Source organism: Ctenopharyngodon idella, chromosome 4 (assembly GCF_019924925.1).
Source record: "Ctenopharyngodon idella isolate HZGC_01 chromosome 4, HZGC01, whole genome shotgun sequence".
NCBI lineage: Eukaryota > Metazoa > Chordata > Actinopteri > Cypriniformes > Xenocyprididae > Ctenopharyngodon > Ctenopharyngodon idella.
Window position 1 is genome coordinate 11,888,212 of NC_067223.1, and position 19,091 is coordinate 11,907,302.

At 36.2% G+C, this 19,091-nt stretch overlaps 1 protein-coding gene across 3 annotated transcripts in view; it reads left to right on the top strand.

Moving 5' to 3' along the window:
• Nucleotides 1-19,091, top strand: part of dock4b (dedicator of cytokinesis 4b) — a 92,987-nt gene that overhangs the window by 32,687 nt on the left and 41,209 nt on the right. For all 3 annotated transcript variants that reach the window (XM_051890990.1, XM_051890987.1, XM_051890989.1), the window contains exons 7-13: nucleotides 2,289-2,373; nucleotides 7,183-7,334; nucleotides 10,998-11,079; nucleotides 11,160-11,220; nucleotides 11,314-11,446; nucleotides 12,759-12,847; nucleotides 16,281-16,406. In XM_051890990.1, coding sequence (XP_051746950.1) covers nucleotides 2,289-2,373; nucleotides 7,183-7,334; nucleotides 10,998-11,079; nucleotides 11,160-11,220; nucleotides 11,314-11,446; nucleotides 12,759-12,847; nucleotides 16,281-16,406 — 728 coding nt within the window. The remainder of the gene's footprint in view (nucleotides 1-2,288; nucleotides 2,374-7,182; nucleotides 7,335-10,997; nucleotides 11,080-11,159; nucleotides 11,221-11,313; nucleotides 11,447-12,758; nucleotides 12,848-16,280; nucleotides 16,407-19,091) is intronic.

Below are 19,091 nucleotides of genomic sequence, written 5' to 3' on the forward strand. Positions count from 1 at the left end.
TATGCTGATTTGCTGCTTTCTTATTATCAATGTTGAAAATAGTTGTTGCTTAATATTTTTGTGGAAACAGTTTTTTTTTTTTTTTTTTTTTTTTACGATTCTTTGATAAACAAAAAAGTTCAAAAGAACAGCATTTATTTGAAATCGAAATCTTTTACAAGTAACATTAGAAATATTTTTACTGTCTCTTTAATACATTTGTCATTTGAATGGTCAGTGGATTCTGATTGGCTGTCAATGATTTTATCGTTCATCAGCTGGAAAAGAATCGTTCTGAGAGTGATTCCATCGATATTGTTTCTCTGTGCTGTTATAGCAGTGTTCATTTCGTTGATGAATAATTTTCGTCAACGAAATTTTTTTCACAGACGAAAACGAGACTGACTAAATAAAAATGCGTTTTGAATGACTAAAACTATAACTAAAATCCACTCTTATTTTCGTCAACAAATAAAAACTAGACGAAAATGATAGAGAGGGACGATTTGGGAAGATATCCAGTCAGGACTGCTCTGATGTCCTGTGTGGAAGATGCGCACATTTGAAGTGTAACGTGCTGATCTAACCGTAGGAAAGGCGGCGCTGTTGCGTACTCTACAGCCTCACCCAGCAGCACTGCAGACTGCTTCGCAATTAATGAATAGTGCACATTTATGCCAAGCGATTGCTTACAAGCTAATGTTCATGAATTATGATAATGTTTACGACACGATGTTTATAAGGTAATATGTTTTAGATGGTTGTAAGAATGCATATTTAATCTCCCTCATCTGAACTTAAATGAGCAGCCTGCTGCTACAGTGCAGACTGCAGACATTTCAGAATAAGAGTCACGGTGTATGCGGGATGGTTTATAATTATTATTTTTTCCTGGTCATTGTTATTTTGTTTACACAAACTGTATTTAACTTAATTTAATTTCTGTATAATTCATAGTAAACTACTGTATCTTCTGCCACAGGAAGGAAAGACTAAGAACATTATTTGACACATTATTTAATATATTTTACAAGTATAAGGGTTATTCTAGTTAAACCTAAAACCATAAAAAAAACCTTCATTACTTGAAATAAACGTTAACTGAAATAAAAAATAAAACACTATAATGACATTCAAAAGCAAAAACTAAAAGACACAAACACAAAAAATTACTAAAACGTTTAACTAAAATTACAATGAAAGCAGAATTTTTTTTTTTTTTTTTTTTAAACAAAAACTATAATAGTACCTCAATGATAAGTGTGTCAATCCCTGACAAGTACTGAATTGAGCTCTCTCTCATGTCTTGTAAAGTACACTTAGGTTGTCCTAAGTGAACATAAACAGTTTAGAGAATATCAGATGTATATCAGTGTATTGGATCTGTGTATTGTTAGAGAAATGCCTACTTAATGCATTACAATTTAACTAAATTAGATTTTAGTCGACTAAATCTACAGTAGATTTAGTCGACTAAAATCTTATGATATTTAGTCGACTGAAACTAGACTAAAACTAAAACAATTTCCGATGACTAAAATATGACTAAAACTAAATGTCATTTTAGTCAAAAGACTGACTAAAACTAAATCAAAATTTGCTGTCAAAATTAACACTGTGTTATAGTTGTGGTGTGAACTCTGCTATTCTTTTTTATTTAGAATGATTTTTAGAACTATATCTTTTTCCCTGTTTACACTTAAATGAAGGTTTAAACGGGGTTTAAAACGTTTTGAGCTTGTCTACTTTCTACCACTTCCAAAGATAGTTGAAAACGCATTCAACCAGATTGAATGTGTTCGAACAGCCACAAAAGACCACCTACTCTCCGCCTACTGACTTAATGCATAAACATTATGGGAAGCACGCTAACCAGACGGGATTTAAACTTTGTTGGCTGAAGACCCAAGTTTGGTTTGAAGACGAAAAACATACCAAGCACAATGTTCTCTCATCATCCCTCACTTCTAACACACACTCACAGCGTTTGGCATGGTCTTGCGGCTGTCAGAGCAGAAATGAAAGCTAATGATAAAAGCCCATACATTTACCCGCCCATAGACCCCCCCCCCCCTCGAATAAATCAGGACAGAAGTGGACAAAAGAGACAGATTAAAACACCAGGTGTAAATGGGAATGTGTCTGCCTCATCTACTTGTGATCCAATCGACCAAAGCATCTTAATACCAGATGTAAACAGGGCCTTTATCATTATTGTTATAGTCATCATCCTTGGTGTGAACTGTCTTTAACATAGAAATATGTTGTACACAGTCCGGTAATGCTGTACTGTTTCTGTGCTTTTACAGGCAGCTGGGTTTGGACCTGGTACCCAGGAGAGAGTTCAGCATGGTGGACCCGGATGAAATCAGCATCACTGAGCTCTACCGACTGGTACGTCTGTTTTGCTGCTTTACCATGACAACCCCATTCCTGACTCAGAGTTGATCGTCTGAGAAAGATTCCCGATTTAGCTACCTAATCCCATTCCGTTAAACGCAAGAGGCATGCGATGAAAGCCTCATGCGCAACCATCAGCTCGAGTAACAGGCCCCGTGGGGAAAATGACAGTAATTCTGAGCCACACTGACAAGATATGCCGCAGAAAATTATAGTCGTCATGGATGTGGAAGTCTGGTTGCCGGCCGGAGGGGTTGTTGACAGTGGGGAGTCTCTGCTGTGATATAATTGAGTTATGCGAAGCACATTGAAGCATTACTTCGGCTAAACGTGACCTGAAGTGTCCCCATACTGTGTAATGTAATGTAATAACCCTCTGCTGCCAGACGGACTCCATTACTGCGCACTGTCTGTGGTTTATGTGGCGGGCGCACAGACTTTTGCCATCAACTGCGTGTGAGATGAAACACGAAGCGGATGTTTGCAACCTGCAAATTGCTTACGGCCAAAAAATATTATTAATTTGAACACGGAACTGAAAAAGTTATATAAGGCTTTATTTAAAATTAGACCTGGTGTTTATGATGAATGACTATCGAAGCTAAAAAAGGAAGTTCTTGGCAACAGTTATTGATTTATTTGGGTTATTTTGTGCTATGATGGTCTAGTTTAGCTGTGATTGAATAGCAGGCTCAACAGGATGGCGTTTTGTGTGTGTTTAGACGGAGCTCATTACCTGTGACACATACCCAGTGTGCTGTGATGAATAGTGTGGGAGTGAATCAGGTCACCTAGTCTCACCACACACACTTTAATTAGTGCTGAGGATTCAGACATCACCACAAATGTGTGTGTGAAAGAAACTGAGAGATTGGGAGTGGGGAAACTTAGCCAAGAACTATGAATACACCACAATATATTGGACCATCTGTGTCTATGTCTGTGTATATATTAGGCTTTTTTAATGAGTCGGGTTTAGTCTATATTATTGGAAGCAAACATCAGGGCTTTTTTGTCCACCTGAAACATTATACAGTTCTTCTGTTAGCAGCTTTTTAGATTATAGCTTAAAATGTATAGCTTAAATGTAAAATTTTAGATCAGATGTTTTACTTTTTAAAATTATTGGTGATTTTAAAATAATTAGTGGTTATTGGTAATAGCAAGGTTGGCAATCCAGATTTAGTTCTTATTTTAAATTATTGAAAATACTAGAGCTGAATGATTTTCGTGACATTTTATTCTATTAGTTTAACATTTGAATTGTGTGTATACAGTGGGTACGGAAAGTATTCAGACCCCCTTAAATTTTTCACTCTTTGTTATATTGCAGCCATTTGCTAAAATCATTTAAGTTCATTTTTTTTCCTCATTAATGTACACACAGCACCCCATATTGACAGAAAAACACAGAATTGTTGACATTTTTGCAGATTTATTAAAAAAGAAAAACTGAAATATCACATGGTCCTAAGTATTCAGACCCTTTGCTCAGTATTTAGTAGAAGCACCCTTTTGATCTAATACAGCCATGAGTCTTTTTGGGAAAGATGCAACAAGTTTTTCACACCTGGATTTGGGGATCCTCTGCCATTCCTCCTTGCAGATCCTCTCCAGTTCTGTCAGGTTGGATGGTAAACATTGGTGGACAGCCATTTTTAGGTCTCTCCAGAGATGCTTAATTGGGTTTAAGTCAGGGCTCTGGCTGGGCCATTCAAGAACAGTCACGGAGTTGTTGTGAAGCCACTCCTTCGTTATTTTAGCTGTGTGCTTAGGGTCATTGTCTTGTTGGAAGGTAAACCTTCGGCCCAGTCTGAGGTCCTGAGCACTCTGGAGAAGGTTTTCGTCCAGGATATCCCTGTACTTGGCCGCATTCATCTTTCCCTCAATTGCAACCAGTCGTCCTGTCCCTGCAGCTGAAAAACACCCCCACAGCATGATGCTGCCACCACCATGCTTCACTGTTGGGACTGTATTGGACAGGTGATGAGCAGTGCCTGGTTTTCTCCACACATACCGCTTAGAATTAAGGCCAAAATGTTCTATCTTGGTCTCATCAGACCAGAGAATCTTATTTCTCACCATCTTGGAGTCCTTCCATGCGGGCTTTCATGTGTCTTGCACTGAGGAGAGGCTTCCGTCGGGCCACTCTGCCATAAAGCCCCGACTGGTGGAGGGCTGCAGTGATGGTTGACTTTCTACAACTTTCTCCCATCTCCCGACTGCATCTCTGGAGCTCAGCCACAGTGATCTTTGGGTTCTTCTTTACCTCTCTCACCAAGGCTCTTCTTCCCCGATAGTTCAGTTTGGCCGGACGGCCAGCTCTAGGAAGGGTTCTGGTCAACCCAAACGTCTTCCATTTAAGGATTATGGAGGCCACTGTGCTCTTAGGAACCTTAAGTGCAGCAGAAATGTTTTTGTAACCTTGGCCAGATCTGTGCCTTGCCACAATTCTGTCTCTGAGCTCTTCAGGCAGTTCCTTTGACCTCATGATTCTCATTTGCTCTGACATGCACTGTGAGCTGTAAGGTCTTATATAGACAGGTGTGTGGCTTTCCTAATCAAGTCCAATCAGTATAATCAAACACAGCTGGACTCAAATGAAGGTGTAGAACCATCTCAAGGATGATCAGAAGAAATGGACAGCACCTGAGTTAAATATATGAGTGTCACAGCAAAGGGTCTGAATACTTAGGACCATGAGATATTTTAGTTTTTCTTTTTTAATAAATCTGCAAAAATGTCAACAATTCTGTGTTTTTCTGTCAATATGGGGTGCTGTGTGTACATTAATGAGGAAAAAAAATAAACTTAAATGATTTTAGCAAATGGCTGCAATATAACAAAGAGTGAAAAATTTAAGGGGGTCTGAATACTTTCCGTACCCACTGTATTCCATATGTGTGTATATACACAGCCACAGACACACATGGCTGTATATTCACATACACATACACATAAACACACACACATACATACACGCATATATACAGTTATTGTCCTTGAGTTTTTTTCTTACTTTTTGGTTTGGTTGATTATTCATGATAATTATTACGCCACACACACTTGATCAGGGCACAGGTGGTCTTTGTTTGGAGTTATTGATGTGAAAGTAAGCGGTTTAAGAATTCTATAAGCTCCCGTGATCTGACCCGACCTGCCAAACAGTGAATAAAGTCTTTATTGAAATCTTTTTAGCCTATTCATTCCCATTAAATCTCTGAAATTTGAGCTTTGGTTAACATAATTTCCCTTTAATAAGGAATTTCTGCTCTCTTTGTTTTGTTTTTTTCTTCATTTATTAAAGTTGGCATGAAAGGGAAGTTTCGATAGTCTTTTCTTCCGTATTGTGATCCAAGTGAAACGGCTTCAGGAACAAGAAAAAATGTAGGGCGGGACTTGATTTTGTCCATGGGGAATTGATTGGGTGGTTGTGGTTTGCTATTGGTCGATCTCATGTGAGTGACAGATTGTACCGCCCTGGAGGGGGCGGGAGTTATTTTGATTAAAGATTATGAGGGCACACGGATAAATAATTTATAACACTGTAGTATTCCATAAAGTCAATTTTGTATTCATGGTGACTTTAATGTACTTAAATGCTTCCGTTTTTACTCACGCATCACCTCACCTCAGTCAGTTCAAACCCAATTTGTGGATGCAATTGAAGTATTTAACCTTTTTATATAGCATAATATTTTACATTTGCTAGCATCTAGCAAAAATACATTACTTTAAAATGCATGATCACTGTTATATTCATGCATTTAAAAACTACTTATGTTGCTATAACTGTAAAACATTTATTGCAAGCACCTCTTGTTTGCACCCCAACACCATAGAGTTCTGCAGGGATAACATAAAAACCCACAAGACTAATTTGCTAGTGGTTCCCTCAAGATTTTTCTCTGGGTTTTTATAAAGAAGTTTTTCAGTTTTAGTGAAATAAGTTTGGATGTTTTGTTCTATAACATTAATTGCACACACCTATATCAAAAATGCTTTTGAAGCTGATATGTTTATTTAAAAAATGATATATTGGCATTATGTTTTCAACATGGTTTGGGACACATTCATTGTAATGACTGCCTATTTAACTTGAATAATTTCTTTCAAAACTTCCTATGCTAATTAAGTGAGGAATACTTTGTTTTAATTTAATTAGTTAGTATTATAAGTTTTTAAATTAAATACGTGTTCATTAGTGTCTATCTCTGTCCTCCTCATGCATACACACAGAAGCACAGAGAGAGCATATGCGCGGCTCAGTTGGCCTTTTTATATTTCACATCACGCCTGTTCACACCTCACTGTCCTCACACAGAGTGTGGTTCAACGACTACACTATCCGATAGATGATGCTCCCAAGTGAGAAGTGTGTTTGTTGCACAACAACGGTGTGAATGTGCACTTGAAATAAGCATGTGTGCAGTGATGTGCGTGCACGTGTGTTTGTGTGTGTGTGTGTGCAATTGACATTGCACTCTGTGGTGTCATTGCAAAGAAAGGAGCATAAAAACTGAAGCAAATTAGACTTGGCGGGCTGTAAAGGAGCCGTGCTGTGAACATGGAGCCGCTGGAATTCAATGGAATATTCAGTGCATTTCTGCTTATGTTATGCACAGCTTTTCCTGCTTTTCTGGGTATTAAAAAAATAGAAAAAGAAACATAATGCAAAATTAGAGCTTTATTTGGTGTTTACATGCATTGTGTATCCTTACGGGGTCACTTTTTTTTTTTCCCTCTTGCTCTATTAAAAAATGGTTGCATCACATGTAATGATCTCTGTGTTTGAATGGATAGATGGAGCATCGGCACCGGAAGAAAGAAACTCCGACTCCTGTCAGCACACATCACCTGTTTGTCCATTTGAAGAGTCTGATGAGTTCAAACCTGGGTGAAGAACTGGAGGTCTTCTTCTTCATCTATGATAGTCGAGAGAACAAACCACTCAGGTGAGCATCTAACTGATCATTTATATGGTTGTGTGATTTGTCAGCTCATAGTTCACTTCAGAATTAAAATTCATCATCCAAGATGTTCATGTCTTTCTTTCTTCAGTCGAAAAGAAATTTAAGGTTTTTGAGGAAAACATTTCAGATTTTTCTTGAAGAAAAAAAAGACATAAACATCTTGGACAAAAAAAGACATAAACATCTTGGATGATATTTCTAATATATTGATTTGCTGCTCAAAAAACATTTCTTATTGTTGCATTTGAAAACAGTGGTGATGCTTAATATTTTTGTGGAAACCATGATATTTCTTTATCAAGTTTCTTTGATGAATAGATTTATTAGTTATTTATTTTAAGCAGTGTTTTTGGAGCAATGTTATAATGGTCTTCCTTTTGTGGAAAAATATCCTATTTGTGTCCTGCACAAGGATGTGCTCTTCAATCATAACCTCATTACGTGTGTTTCCTCCTGTGTTTGTCCCTGGCCACTGCCAGACAGATGAAAAACAAATAAACAGATTTCATCAGGGAAACACACCTGCAGTTGAAGCTGTGAGAGCTTTCAGACGGTTTTGTGTGTGCGTGTATGTGTACCTGTTTATCTCATCTAATGGTTAATTACAGACTCTAACCGTCTCTGCAGCTGCTCAGTGGCGTTTGCTCACATTGTCTCAGTGTTTTCCTTCTGTTCATTGATTGGAGTTTTTTCCCCTCAGTCCCTGTCTGTAGTCTTGAAGGAGAATATTAATGTGGCCCTGATCCATTCTCTACCTGGCTGATTTCCAGTTAATTATTTTTTTTTTTTTTATTTATTTATTTATTTTTTGGCTTCTATATGGTATGGTGGCACACGCTTTTTTTTTTTTTTTTTTTTTTCCTGACTAGCCTGCGGCTTCAAATCTGTTCAATGTCCAGCCTTGACAGCTCCTGTGGATTTAATCACGATGTTGCAGAGATTCCCACAACTGCGGTGAATAGGGAATCACTATTTCCTAAATTGAAAATTTGACACTGTAATGTAATGTGCTGTTGATGAAGAAAGTACATACTTCTGAGTATGTAATAAAACTATATGATAAAATGATAATTTCGAGATATACATTTTTTTTCTGTAATTAATCCTGATTAACCGCACCTAACATTAAAGTTTTTAATATATTTTTATATTGTAATTTCACATGTAATCTCCAAATTAATGTAGAAGCAACATAAAGACAGTATATATTTTAAATATTTGAATAGTTATCAAACACTTCACAGTCTTCACTGCATAAATTTATAAATAACATATAGATTAATCCTTATTAAAGCTACAAAAGCGATTAAGACAAGAACAGTCTTTGATTAACATTAATGACAGACAGCAGCAGATTTATTAGGCTGCTGTCACTTTAAGATCTGATGCACACATCCAATGTCCTCAACTCTTTACGGTCATTTAAGACTTTGTTTAACTTAAGACTGTGCTTATAAGGATACTTGACAAAGTGGGCACTTTGGCATACTTTTGTGTGTTTTTGTCTGTTTAAGCACGAAAGAGAACGCTGTTTGAAGCGGCTTTCTGTGCGCACGAGTCGTGTGTGTGTCACACAGACAGGAGATACACAAACAGCGTGCCAGTACAGATTGTATTTTTTTTTTTTTTTTTTTTTTCAATAACACTTGATTGAATGATGGCATGATCATATAATGTAACGCTAGCTAAAGGATGATGGAAAAAAAAAAAAATTATGCTGCGCTAATTGCGTTACATTTTACACGTGTTAAACTAAAAAGCTTAACTTGTACTGATCCTGCAACATGTTGAGTGATTCAGCATCAGTCCTGGTGTTAGGCAGCTCATGTTACCATTTATACCCATTTCATCTAGTGGTGCCTGGACAGTGAGTACTGTTACTAAAAGACGAGGATGCTGTTTGTGTTCATTTTTCTTTAGACAGTTTGAATGCTGCTACCAAAAGCCCCTTGTGTTTGTGTGTGTGTGAAGCATGTAGGAGAGAAAGAGTCTATCTGTGTTTCTCCTCATTTCTGCCACAGGATGTGTACAAAGTGCTGATTGACAGCCTTCTGGGTAACGGCTCCCCCTCAGTTCCCACGGGACCGTTTTGTGGCATGGTTAATTTATCCAGCCAGACGTACAGGGATCACTTTTCCATCCGTGTCGATTTATCCAGCCGCGTCCGAAGGGAGGCGTGGGGGTCGTATCGGTGTCCCATTTGAACTTGTCAAGTTACAATCCCTGGCATCAAGGGAGGAAATATCAAATTCTCTGTGATGTGCCGGGTGAGAGTGGAAAAAAAGCCGCCCGTTTGTGTGTCATTGAAATGCTGGCATGATGTCCGCCAATAGGAATATCCCACTATCCACAGATGCCTCTTCAGAAAGCGATCGCGGCCCTGCAGCTGTGTGTCAAAGGCCAAAACAGCCTTTGTGCTCCTGCCTCTGGTTATGGGACGCTGGGATCGCAACAATGCTGAGTTAATTAACGTGGTGTTTGTGTGAAGGGCCGGTTTAATACAAGTCCGTACATGAATGCGTGTATATTCCTGAGTGGATTGTATCTGAAAGTTGCCAGCTATTGTTCCTGTTGGGATACATTATAGGGCTGCTATTCTTTTTATCATGAAGCTGTGAAAGTCATGTAACTGGATTATGAGGTTGGTCAGTGATGGATACACGTGTCTTTCCCATTATTGCTTTGTATTGACAGCTGGCAGTGTCCATCATGATTTACATTACATTTATTTTCAAAAATATAGCAGAACTGGAGTTACTTATAATAAAGCATCCTGATCAAGGGCAGGATGGTTGCACCTCGGGAATCTCAATATTTCTTTCCCCAGAAAAACAAAACAAAACTGTGGCACAGTGATGTATCAGATTGTAAATACCATGGTACATGTCCAGGAGAGGGAAAAAAAAAAAAAAAAAAAAGCAAAGTATTAGCATGGTATGTGTCTAGTAAACATTGTATTACCAGTTTTTGTTTTGTTTTTTGTTTTGTTTAATTTCTTTTCATTTTGGTTGGTGGTTTTGTTTGGTCTTTTGTTTTGGTTTCGTTTGGTTTTCTTTCGGTTTGATTTTGTTTTTGTTGTTTTGTTTTGGTTTTGTGGTTTGGTTTGGGTATGGTTTGGTTTCGGTCTGGTTTGTTTGGTTTATGTTTTGTTTTGGTTTTAAGTTTTGTTTGTTCATTTAAACGTTTTTTTTTTTTTTTTAATCTGTTTGTTTTTGTATATGTTTAAAAACCATGGTAAAACTTGCATCCAAAAACATAGTTTTACCATGGTACTTGTCCAAAAAACATAGTATTACCATGGCAAATGTATAAAAACATGGTATTACTGTAGTGCATATCTAAAAATTGGTATTGCTGGCATTGCATGCTAATGTCTCAAAATATTCATTTTATTTTTGTTTTCTTTTGTGATCTGTTATGTTTTAATAATATATTTATTGACAGTTCAACATCTGTTATGATGAACTGTTTTATGTAAGATTTTGCTTTGAATTTAACAGTACTGTGCGTGCTGTGCCAAAAATGTTACACACTGTATTTTGTCCTTAAAAATCGAATTCTTTGTGATCTTTGTGTTTTTAAACTGCAGAATGAACTCAGTGTTTAAACTGAAAGTATTTATCTCGCTCTCTCTTTGTTTTGCAGTGAAAGGTTCTTTGTTAAACTCAATAAAAACGGTCTGCCCAAGTTTCCAGAGAAGACTGAAAGACAATGCACACTTTTTGTGGTGAGTGTTGAGATTAAATCACTCCCAGGCTAATCATGCAGAGTAATCGGTGTTGATCAAGTTTAATTTGTATTATTCAGGATCTGGGGAGCGGCGACCTGAGAAAAGACGTGTATATTGTCGTTCACATCATTCGGATTGGTAAAAGCCGATATCGTCTCTACAGAATAATTACTGATGCCAAAGACCCAGCAGGCATGTCATGAGCGCTGATTGCTTTGTGTGTGTGTGTAGGGAGGATGGGTGCAGGAGAGAAGAAGAACACGTGTAATGTGCAATACAGGCGTCCATTCGGCTGTGCTGTGGTCAGCATCGCTGATCTCCTCACTGCTGACTCCAAAGACGACCACCTGCTGAAGGTCTATGCGTAAGTGGCCCTCAAGCACACACACACAGACATACAAACACCGCGAGACTGTGAAAACAGCCAAGTCTGACTTTCTGGATTCAGACTACTTTTCTCTGATTGGTCAGATTGGTTGAGGTTGGCTGGTCACCATCATTTTCATTTGCTCTACCAATGAATTTCCGCAATAACGAAAAACCTGTAAATATAAGGGAATTTTAAAATTGTGTTTTCCAGGCCTAAAAATAATTAATAATCAAAGAATTTGCCATGAAAATAGTCTTAGATGACGACATGGCATAATACACCGAAAAAAAAAGTTTAAAAAAGGAGTAATGTACATTTCTAAAGAAGTCAGAAATTTAGATTTTTTTTATTTTTTATTTTGTTTTGTTGTTTTGGTTTAATAAAGATAACTCATCCAACAATTTTATTCAGAAAGTTATCTAAAGGATTTGTTGATAAATAAAATTATAAACATCAAACATCTGATTTTTTTTTTTTTTTAATCTTAAGTGGACAGAGAAAATGTTACATAAATTGTTTATCTTTATATGTGTAAATTAAATAATCTTTTGTCTTTTTTAAAACCGATTTTACCTAGTTTTTGCCATGAGAAAAGTCTTGATGATGACATGGCATGAAACACCTAAATAAATAAATAAATAAATAAATAAATAAATAAATAAATAAATAAATAAATAAATAAGTAAATAATAGTCATGTACATTGCTGAAGTCAGAATTATATTGTTTTGTTTTATTTGATTTTTATTTGAATTTTTTATTTTATCTATTTTATTTATTATTTTATTTTATTTTTATATTATTTTATTTATTTATTTTTGTCTTTATTTATTTATTTATTTATTTATTTTATTATTTATTTATTTATTTATTTATTTATTTATTTGTTTGTTTGTTTGTTTGTTTGTTTTATCAAATGTGACTGGCTATTAACTAATCACTGGCTAATTATACAAACAAAGTTGTCTACATCCAAGTGGTAATGGGGACCCAAAAAGCTGATTTCTCCATTCTCCATTCAAATTTGAGGAAGTTTTCATTGTTATTGGAGACATTTGTGTGCTATAAAGTAAAACAATTTTTATCTAATGAATTGGTGCCTGAAATGCAAATGGAAATCTGTAATAATGTGGCCTAGTTTGCACTGGAGGACAGACAGATGTGTTTGTTGGTTGACACTCACACATTATCATCTGGCTCATGGCCAGTCCTTTGGGCTGTTAATGTGATTGCTGTTCTGTATGTCTGTGTGGCTGTGGGATTGAATCCAGTACACTGATTGTCCTCTGTTGTTTTGTTTTTTGCAGTTGCAACACAGAGAGCGATTGGAGTCAAATCCACGACAACATCATTAAAAAAGTCAACTCCAGATACAACCTTTCAGGCTCCAACACAGGTAATGAAGCTGCCACAACCTTAACATTGAGTCGAGTCACTTATCGAAAACAATCTGCATAAATGGGTCAGAAATCACCATGGTTATGACATCACAACTACAAGCACATTAATATACGACCGCCCATGTTTACATATCAACATCTATTTTAATGTCCAGAAACTTGGTGGGGACTCACTATTACTCATTATACCTCTATACAAAGAGGTTAGCCAATTATAACAGAGGTTATTTACATATAGTCTTAAAGGCACAGTAACAAAACAGTCTTTAAAAGTCAGCGAGAGGCTGAAAAATGGTCATGAAAACCCCAATTAAGACTGTTTTTGGTGCATGAAATTTGATAAACATTTTAAGTGGACTTTAGGGAAAATAAAACCTTCAAAAGTGTATTTCCCCTTAAATTAAATACCCCCATTTTCAGCATAATGCTTGTGTACGCGGGTTGCCAGCATATCTGGCGGTGGTATAAAGATGCTTGGCTCTTCCAGAAACCTAATTTGCATGATGACTTAGAAGTTAATAATTTTAGAAGACGCATGAAAAGACCTTCAGGGTGGCTTATCCAAACATGGTAATAAATTTCATTTCGGCAGAGAAAAAAGATAAGCATATAAAGAAGCACAAGTATCCAGATGGTAGTTTTGCAGCTTTTTGTCGATTTCTGCATTTTCTGTGAAGAGCTCGTAACTGCACACATCACTTTCACACCCGTTAGATGTTGAGTAACCACACTGCAAAGCCAGGGAATAAATTGTCATTTATTCGACACATTCCTCAGCACACCAGACAATGGACAATAATGCTCACAAAAGTTGCATCTTGCTAAATTTTATCTGAATAAATGAACATATGAGTTCTGCTAATATATGAAATGGTTCAGTGCAGGTTTTTTTAAACGCTTGCTTGCTTGAGAGACAAGATCACATCCTTACTATGATACATGATTATCAGCCGTGCTATTTTAATTAGATTAATCTCTACCACATCAGTTACGCTGAACGGGACAAAGAAACAGCTTTATCAGAACCTTATTAAACATTAGAGTGATTATCATAATGAAATTAAACTATAATTGGACTATAATTATGGAGCAATGTTACATTAGAGATCAGTGAATATATAGGGCATAGCACTTCCTATGGAGAATCCTATGGTGTTTTGCACATTTGGTGCCAAGTCTAAAGGGCTTAAATATTTTTTTTAAAAATTATTTTTAGAGCTAAAATTGTATTTTATTTTATTAATTTTATTGTTTTTAATTTATTAATTTAATTTATTTATTATTTTTATTTACTTATTTATTTATTTATTATTATTTTATTTATTAATTATTTTTACTTTATTTTATTTTATTTTATTTTTATTTTATTTTACTTTATTTTTTTCTTTTATTTTTTCTTTTACTTATTTTTTATTTTTATATTTTATTTTATTTTTTATTTTATTTCATTTATTTTTTTAAATTTGACTTTATTTTATGTTTAACCTTGACCATAAATTCACCTTGCTTATATTGTGACTATGCATTATGCATTCAGATATAAATCATTTCTATAGAAAGTTTTATTAATCATTGTCTTCTAATTGCTGCAAAGTGTATGCTGGCTATTGACGTAACATTTCTATTTGGGTAGGTGTAGTTTGGCTAAGTTCCCATGTACACGTTCTGAATCTGTCTGTGTGATTAATGGAGACTTTGTGCGAGCTCAGTAATTGAATAATTCTCCAACAGCACTTTTCTGACCCTGTGCCATCAAACAGCGATTATACAACATAAACTGTCTGGCACATACTCAATGGCAATGGCTTTATGATCAACCTCGGCACAGCTTCAGAACATCATTAAGAGCTGCAATAGCACAGACCCTGATGCATGTTTGCTTAATCATTGTACTGTCATGTACCGATGGGCTATTAGATTGTTTTCCATCCTAAGCCGCCCAGTTCTCCAAAGCTCAGCAAAACTCTAAACTGGGCAGAGAAGACAAATAATCTTTTGGAAATTAGGTTAAAGGTGTCTGGAAATCATGTGTGAGATGACGGTCGTCAGATACGATGATGGCGATATGGATCTGTTTCTGGTTCATGTGGTTAGAAATGTTACAGAAAACAGATTTTGGACTGATAGAGTGTGTTTTTACAGTACATCACTTAATTAAAAGACAAAAGGGTTTGATTTTTGCAATGTGCCTTAATTGAAAGAAGCCAGCCTTCACCACTGAATTTACATGCTTATCAGATTTAAGCTCTGAATCAAAGATAATTCTCAAATTCTTTGCTTGCTTATGTAAATTAGAGGCAAGAGGGCTTAGACAATCAAATATGTGCGCGGGTGACCTAATGGAGCCAAACACTAGGCATTCTGTTTTTGTGCCATCCATAGTTTAATTTCACTCAAGCAATTCATCAGAGCATTTAATGCAGTGCCATCATCTGCCTTCAATGGAAGATACAGTGTAGTGTCATCTGCATAACAATGATATGCAACGTTATATTTTTGACAAATAAGGCTGAATGGTAACATGTACAAAGAAAACAATATGGGCCCCAGAATCGACCCCTGTGGAACCCCACAAACACAGACTGCAGAATCTGAGAAATAATTTCCCAATTGTACTACAGAGCTTCTGTCCTTTTAAGTAAGAAGAAAATCATTTGAGGCATTTCCCTTGATCCCTACTGACTGACGCAAACGCTCTAAAAGAATTTCGTGTTCAAATGTGTCAAATGTTGCCGTAAGTTCGAGCAGAATGAGAACAGCACACTTTCCTGAGTCAACAGCATGCAATAAATCATTGTTCACTTTTAAAAGTGCAGACTTCGTACTGTGTTTGGACCTAAAACCCGACTGAAATAAAAAAATATATATATTTAAAAATGAGAACAGCTGATAATAAACAGCCTTCTCCAAAATTTTAGACAAAAAAGGCAACTTTGAAATCGGGCGGTAGTTACTAAAAACTAAAGGATCAAGTCTACAGAGTTACAGAAAACAGATTCTGGACTGATAGAGTGTGTTTTTGCAGTACATCACATAACTTTCACAATACAGTTGTCACTAAAGCAGAACTTCTGTTTTCAGAAATGTTTGCCTTCTCAGATGTTAACTAGAAACACTGCCAAATCTCTTCAGAATAAAATTACACAAAATTGACATTTACCATCACATCCTCTCAAACTAAGAGAGCAGAATGTGGGAGGATTATTATATTCAGAGCTTTCTAATGAATATTCATCATGTCCTCTTCAGTGAATACCTGTGAATATTCATTATGTGCAGGAGTAAAGTTTTCTCAGTGTCAGTCTGTTGGGTGAAGATCCATTCATTAAGTAATTTGAGAAAGCTGTGAATAATCATCTGCAATTAGTTGATATTATGCTCTGGGTTTTTTTTAAGAATTAATATGAATTTGATGTGTGTTCAATCCAGGTCTGGCGGTGGCACTCCAGTTGCTGCACGGCGACATTGAACAGCTGCGGAGAGAGTACATGGTCCTTTTCACCAGAGGAGTGTCCATAACCAAAAAACTGGGCTTCTCTGATGTCATCATGCCAGGTGAAACAATAACTTATTTGCCCACGGTAATTATTTTATATAAAGTCTGGGGTCAGTGTTTTTGAAAGAATCACGTAGGCTGCATTTATTTGATCAAAAATACAGTAAAACACTAATATTGTGAAATACTACAACAGTTTAAAAGAACTGTTTACTATTTGAATATATTTTAAAATTTAATTTATTCCTGTGATGGCAAAGCTACATTTTCAGCATCATTACCCCAGACTTCGGTGTCACATGATCCTTCAGAAATCATTCTAATATGCTGATTTGTTCAAGAAACAATTATTATTATTATTATTATCAATATTAAAAGTAGTTGTGCTGCTTAATATTTTTGTGAAAACTGATTTTTTCAGGATTCTTTGAACAAAGTTTAAAAGAATATTTGAAATCGAAATCTTATGTAACATAATAAATGTCTTTTACGTTCACTTTTGATAAACTTTAAGCATCTTTGCTGAAAAGCATTCATTTGAAATAAAAATAGTCTTTACTGTCACTTTTATTTACTGTCAATTTATATTATATAAATTTTTATGTTTTTGTTATAAATATAAATGTTTTTGTTAAATGTATACATGCATGTGTACATTTATATATACATAATAAATATACACAGTACACACACATTATATAAACTTATTTTGGGTGCGATTAATCGCGATTAAATGCGTTATTGGGAAATATGTGTATACATTGTGGTGTGAATTTCTGTCTGTTCAGAAATATCCATTAAATTGCTGTTCATTGTCTCGACAAATCTCAAAGATTTGATGCTACAAACGTTAGCCTAGCTCTTCATGGGATGCGCAATACTTTGAGAAACTTGACTTTTCTTATCAGACTGATACAATCCAACACACCTTGACTCTCAGAAATTGCACAAAGCCAACCAATCAGATTAGAACTTGCAAGTTTGAGAAGCTCTTGCTGTTTTTGTGCAGCATGCATCACGCAGTCTGTGTGTGTCTGAGACTATTTTCAACCTCCGTCTTTCCATTACTGACCCAGATGTTTTGGTTGCACAAACATTCTGTCTACTGCCTCCTGGATGAATGTGCCGTCACTGGCAGTAACTGTGCCTTATGGCTGCTGGATTTATTATTAGTCCTTTGCTGTAGGCTGATCTTCTCTCTTTTTTTCAGAGCGCGCGCGCTCACGCGTGTGTGTGTGTGTGTGTGTGTGTGTGTGTGTGCATATTCCAGGTCATTCTCATTCACCAGTTCTGTTTCTGATCTTCCAGGAAACTCACTGTGATTTTTATATATCTGATTGTTTCCACAGCAACTGTCTTATGGACATTAGTTGGCATGACTACTGGTTTGAAGTTGCATCTTGAAATAGGACGACACACACTTAATTGCATTACACACACACACAGGAACCCACAGTTCCTCGGCTTGGTGGGTTAGGTGGCGGAAGTTCTTTGTCCCCTTTATTTGCAGACACTGCTATGCTTTAAAAATGTTTCCCACACTTCACAGTACATTTTAAAACCACGCTGCCTGGGACAAATAATGCATCTTTGCATGCATCTGCATTTTCTATTGTTGATATCCAGAAAATAATCTTCAGGAAATGTACATGTTCTTGTTTCCTCTACATGGGCGAATGAGAACTGGTAAATCATGAAATGTGGTTGCGACCTACTGTTGGCCGTAACATTAGCATTTCTACAAATGTGAAAATGTGCATGCAAATGTGGTTTTCGAGGCACAGACGGTCGATGAAAAATGACAAGGTGCTGCAAGTATGTAGTTGCATTTCCTGTGTGATAGAGAATATGTGTGTGTTTTTGGTAATCATTTGTTTGCTGCCTTATGTATGAGTCACACCTGCTAAGGACATTTGGGAGGGGTGAACTTCATATCTGTGCTCCTCTGTCATAGTAATGATAACACTTTTCATGTTTTATCATTAGTCTGTGGGGCTTTTCAACAAACACCTAAAGTATTATATTAAACCTGCACCAATTGTGCTACGACACGAATGATACCTCAAATCATGCTGCTTGTTGAGGACAGATTTGCTTTTGCATTTCTATTCAGTTATTGTCAAAGAGCCTTTTCATTCCAGGATCAATTCAAGTTCCAGAAACATGAGGTAAAAGCTTATTGGTCTGTGGGTTTTTCTGCTGAGCAAACAACATAAAATCAATGTACATGGTAAAAAGTCATTCGATTTACACTATCTGTGTGAGGGCATCCATTGGGACACATTGTTTCATTTTAACATTGAAAATCCATGCTGAAAATGCACTCTTGGTGTAAATCTCAATGTGGGATCTGGATTGCAAATAGTTGCAGGTTTAATCCCAGATAAAGGAAACCTGAGAGTCATTGATCCAAGCCTTTAACCCAAAGTTACTCTAGAAAAAAAATTTTTATAAAATGTATATGTGGTCACTGAAACGGGCGGTAGAAACCTCGTATGTCCAAAACCGCTACTTTTCAGGAGGTGGAAAAAACTATGTATTTTTTAAATAAGTAAACACTTTGTTGTTGATATTGTGGCTTTATAAGGTCAGACACTTGCATGTGTCATTATATTACTATCATTTTACCTAAATCAAGCTAAAATGAAGTTAAAAGGTTTTTGACCGGCGAATTTCGGACATACGTGTTATAACATCCATCGTTAGAACGGCCACATCTGAGGCAGTGCATTACGCTTTCATCA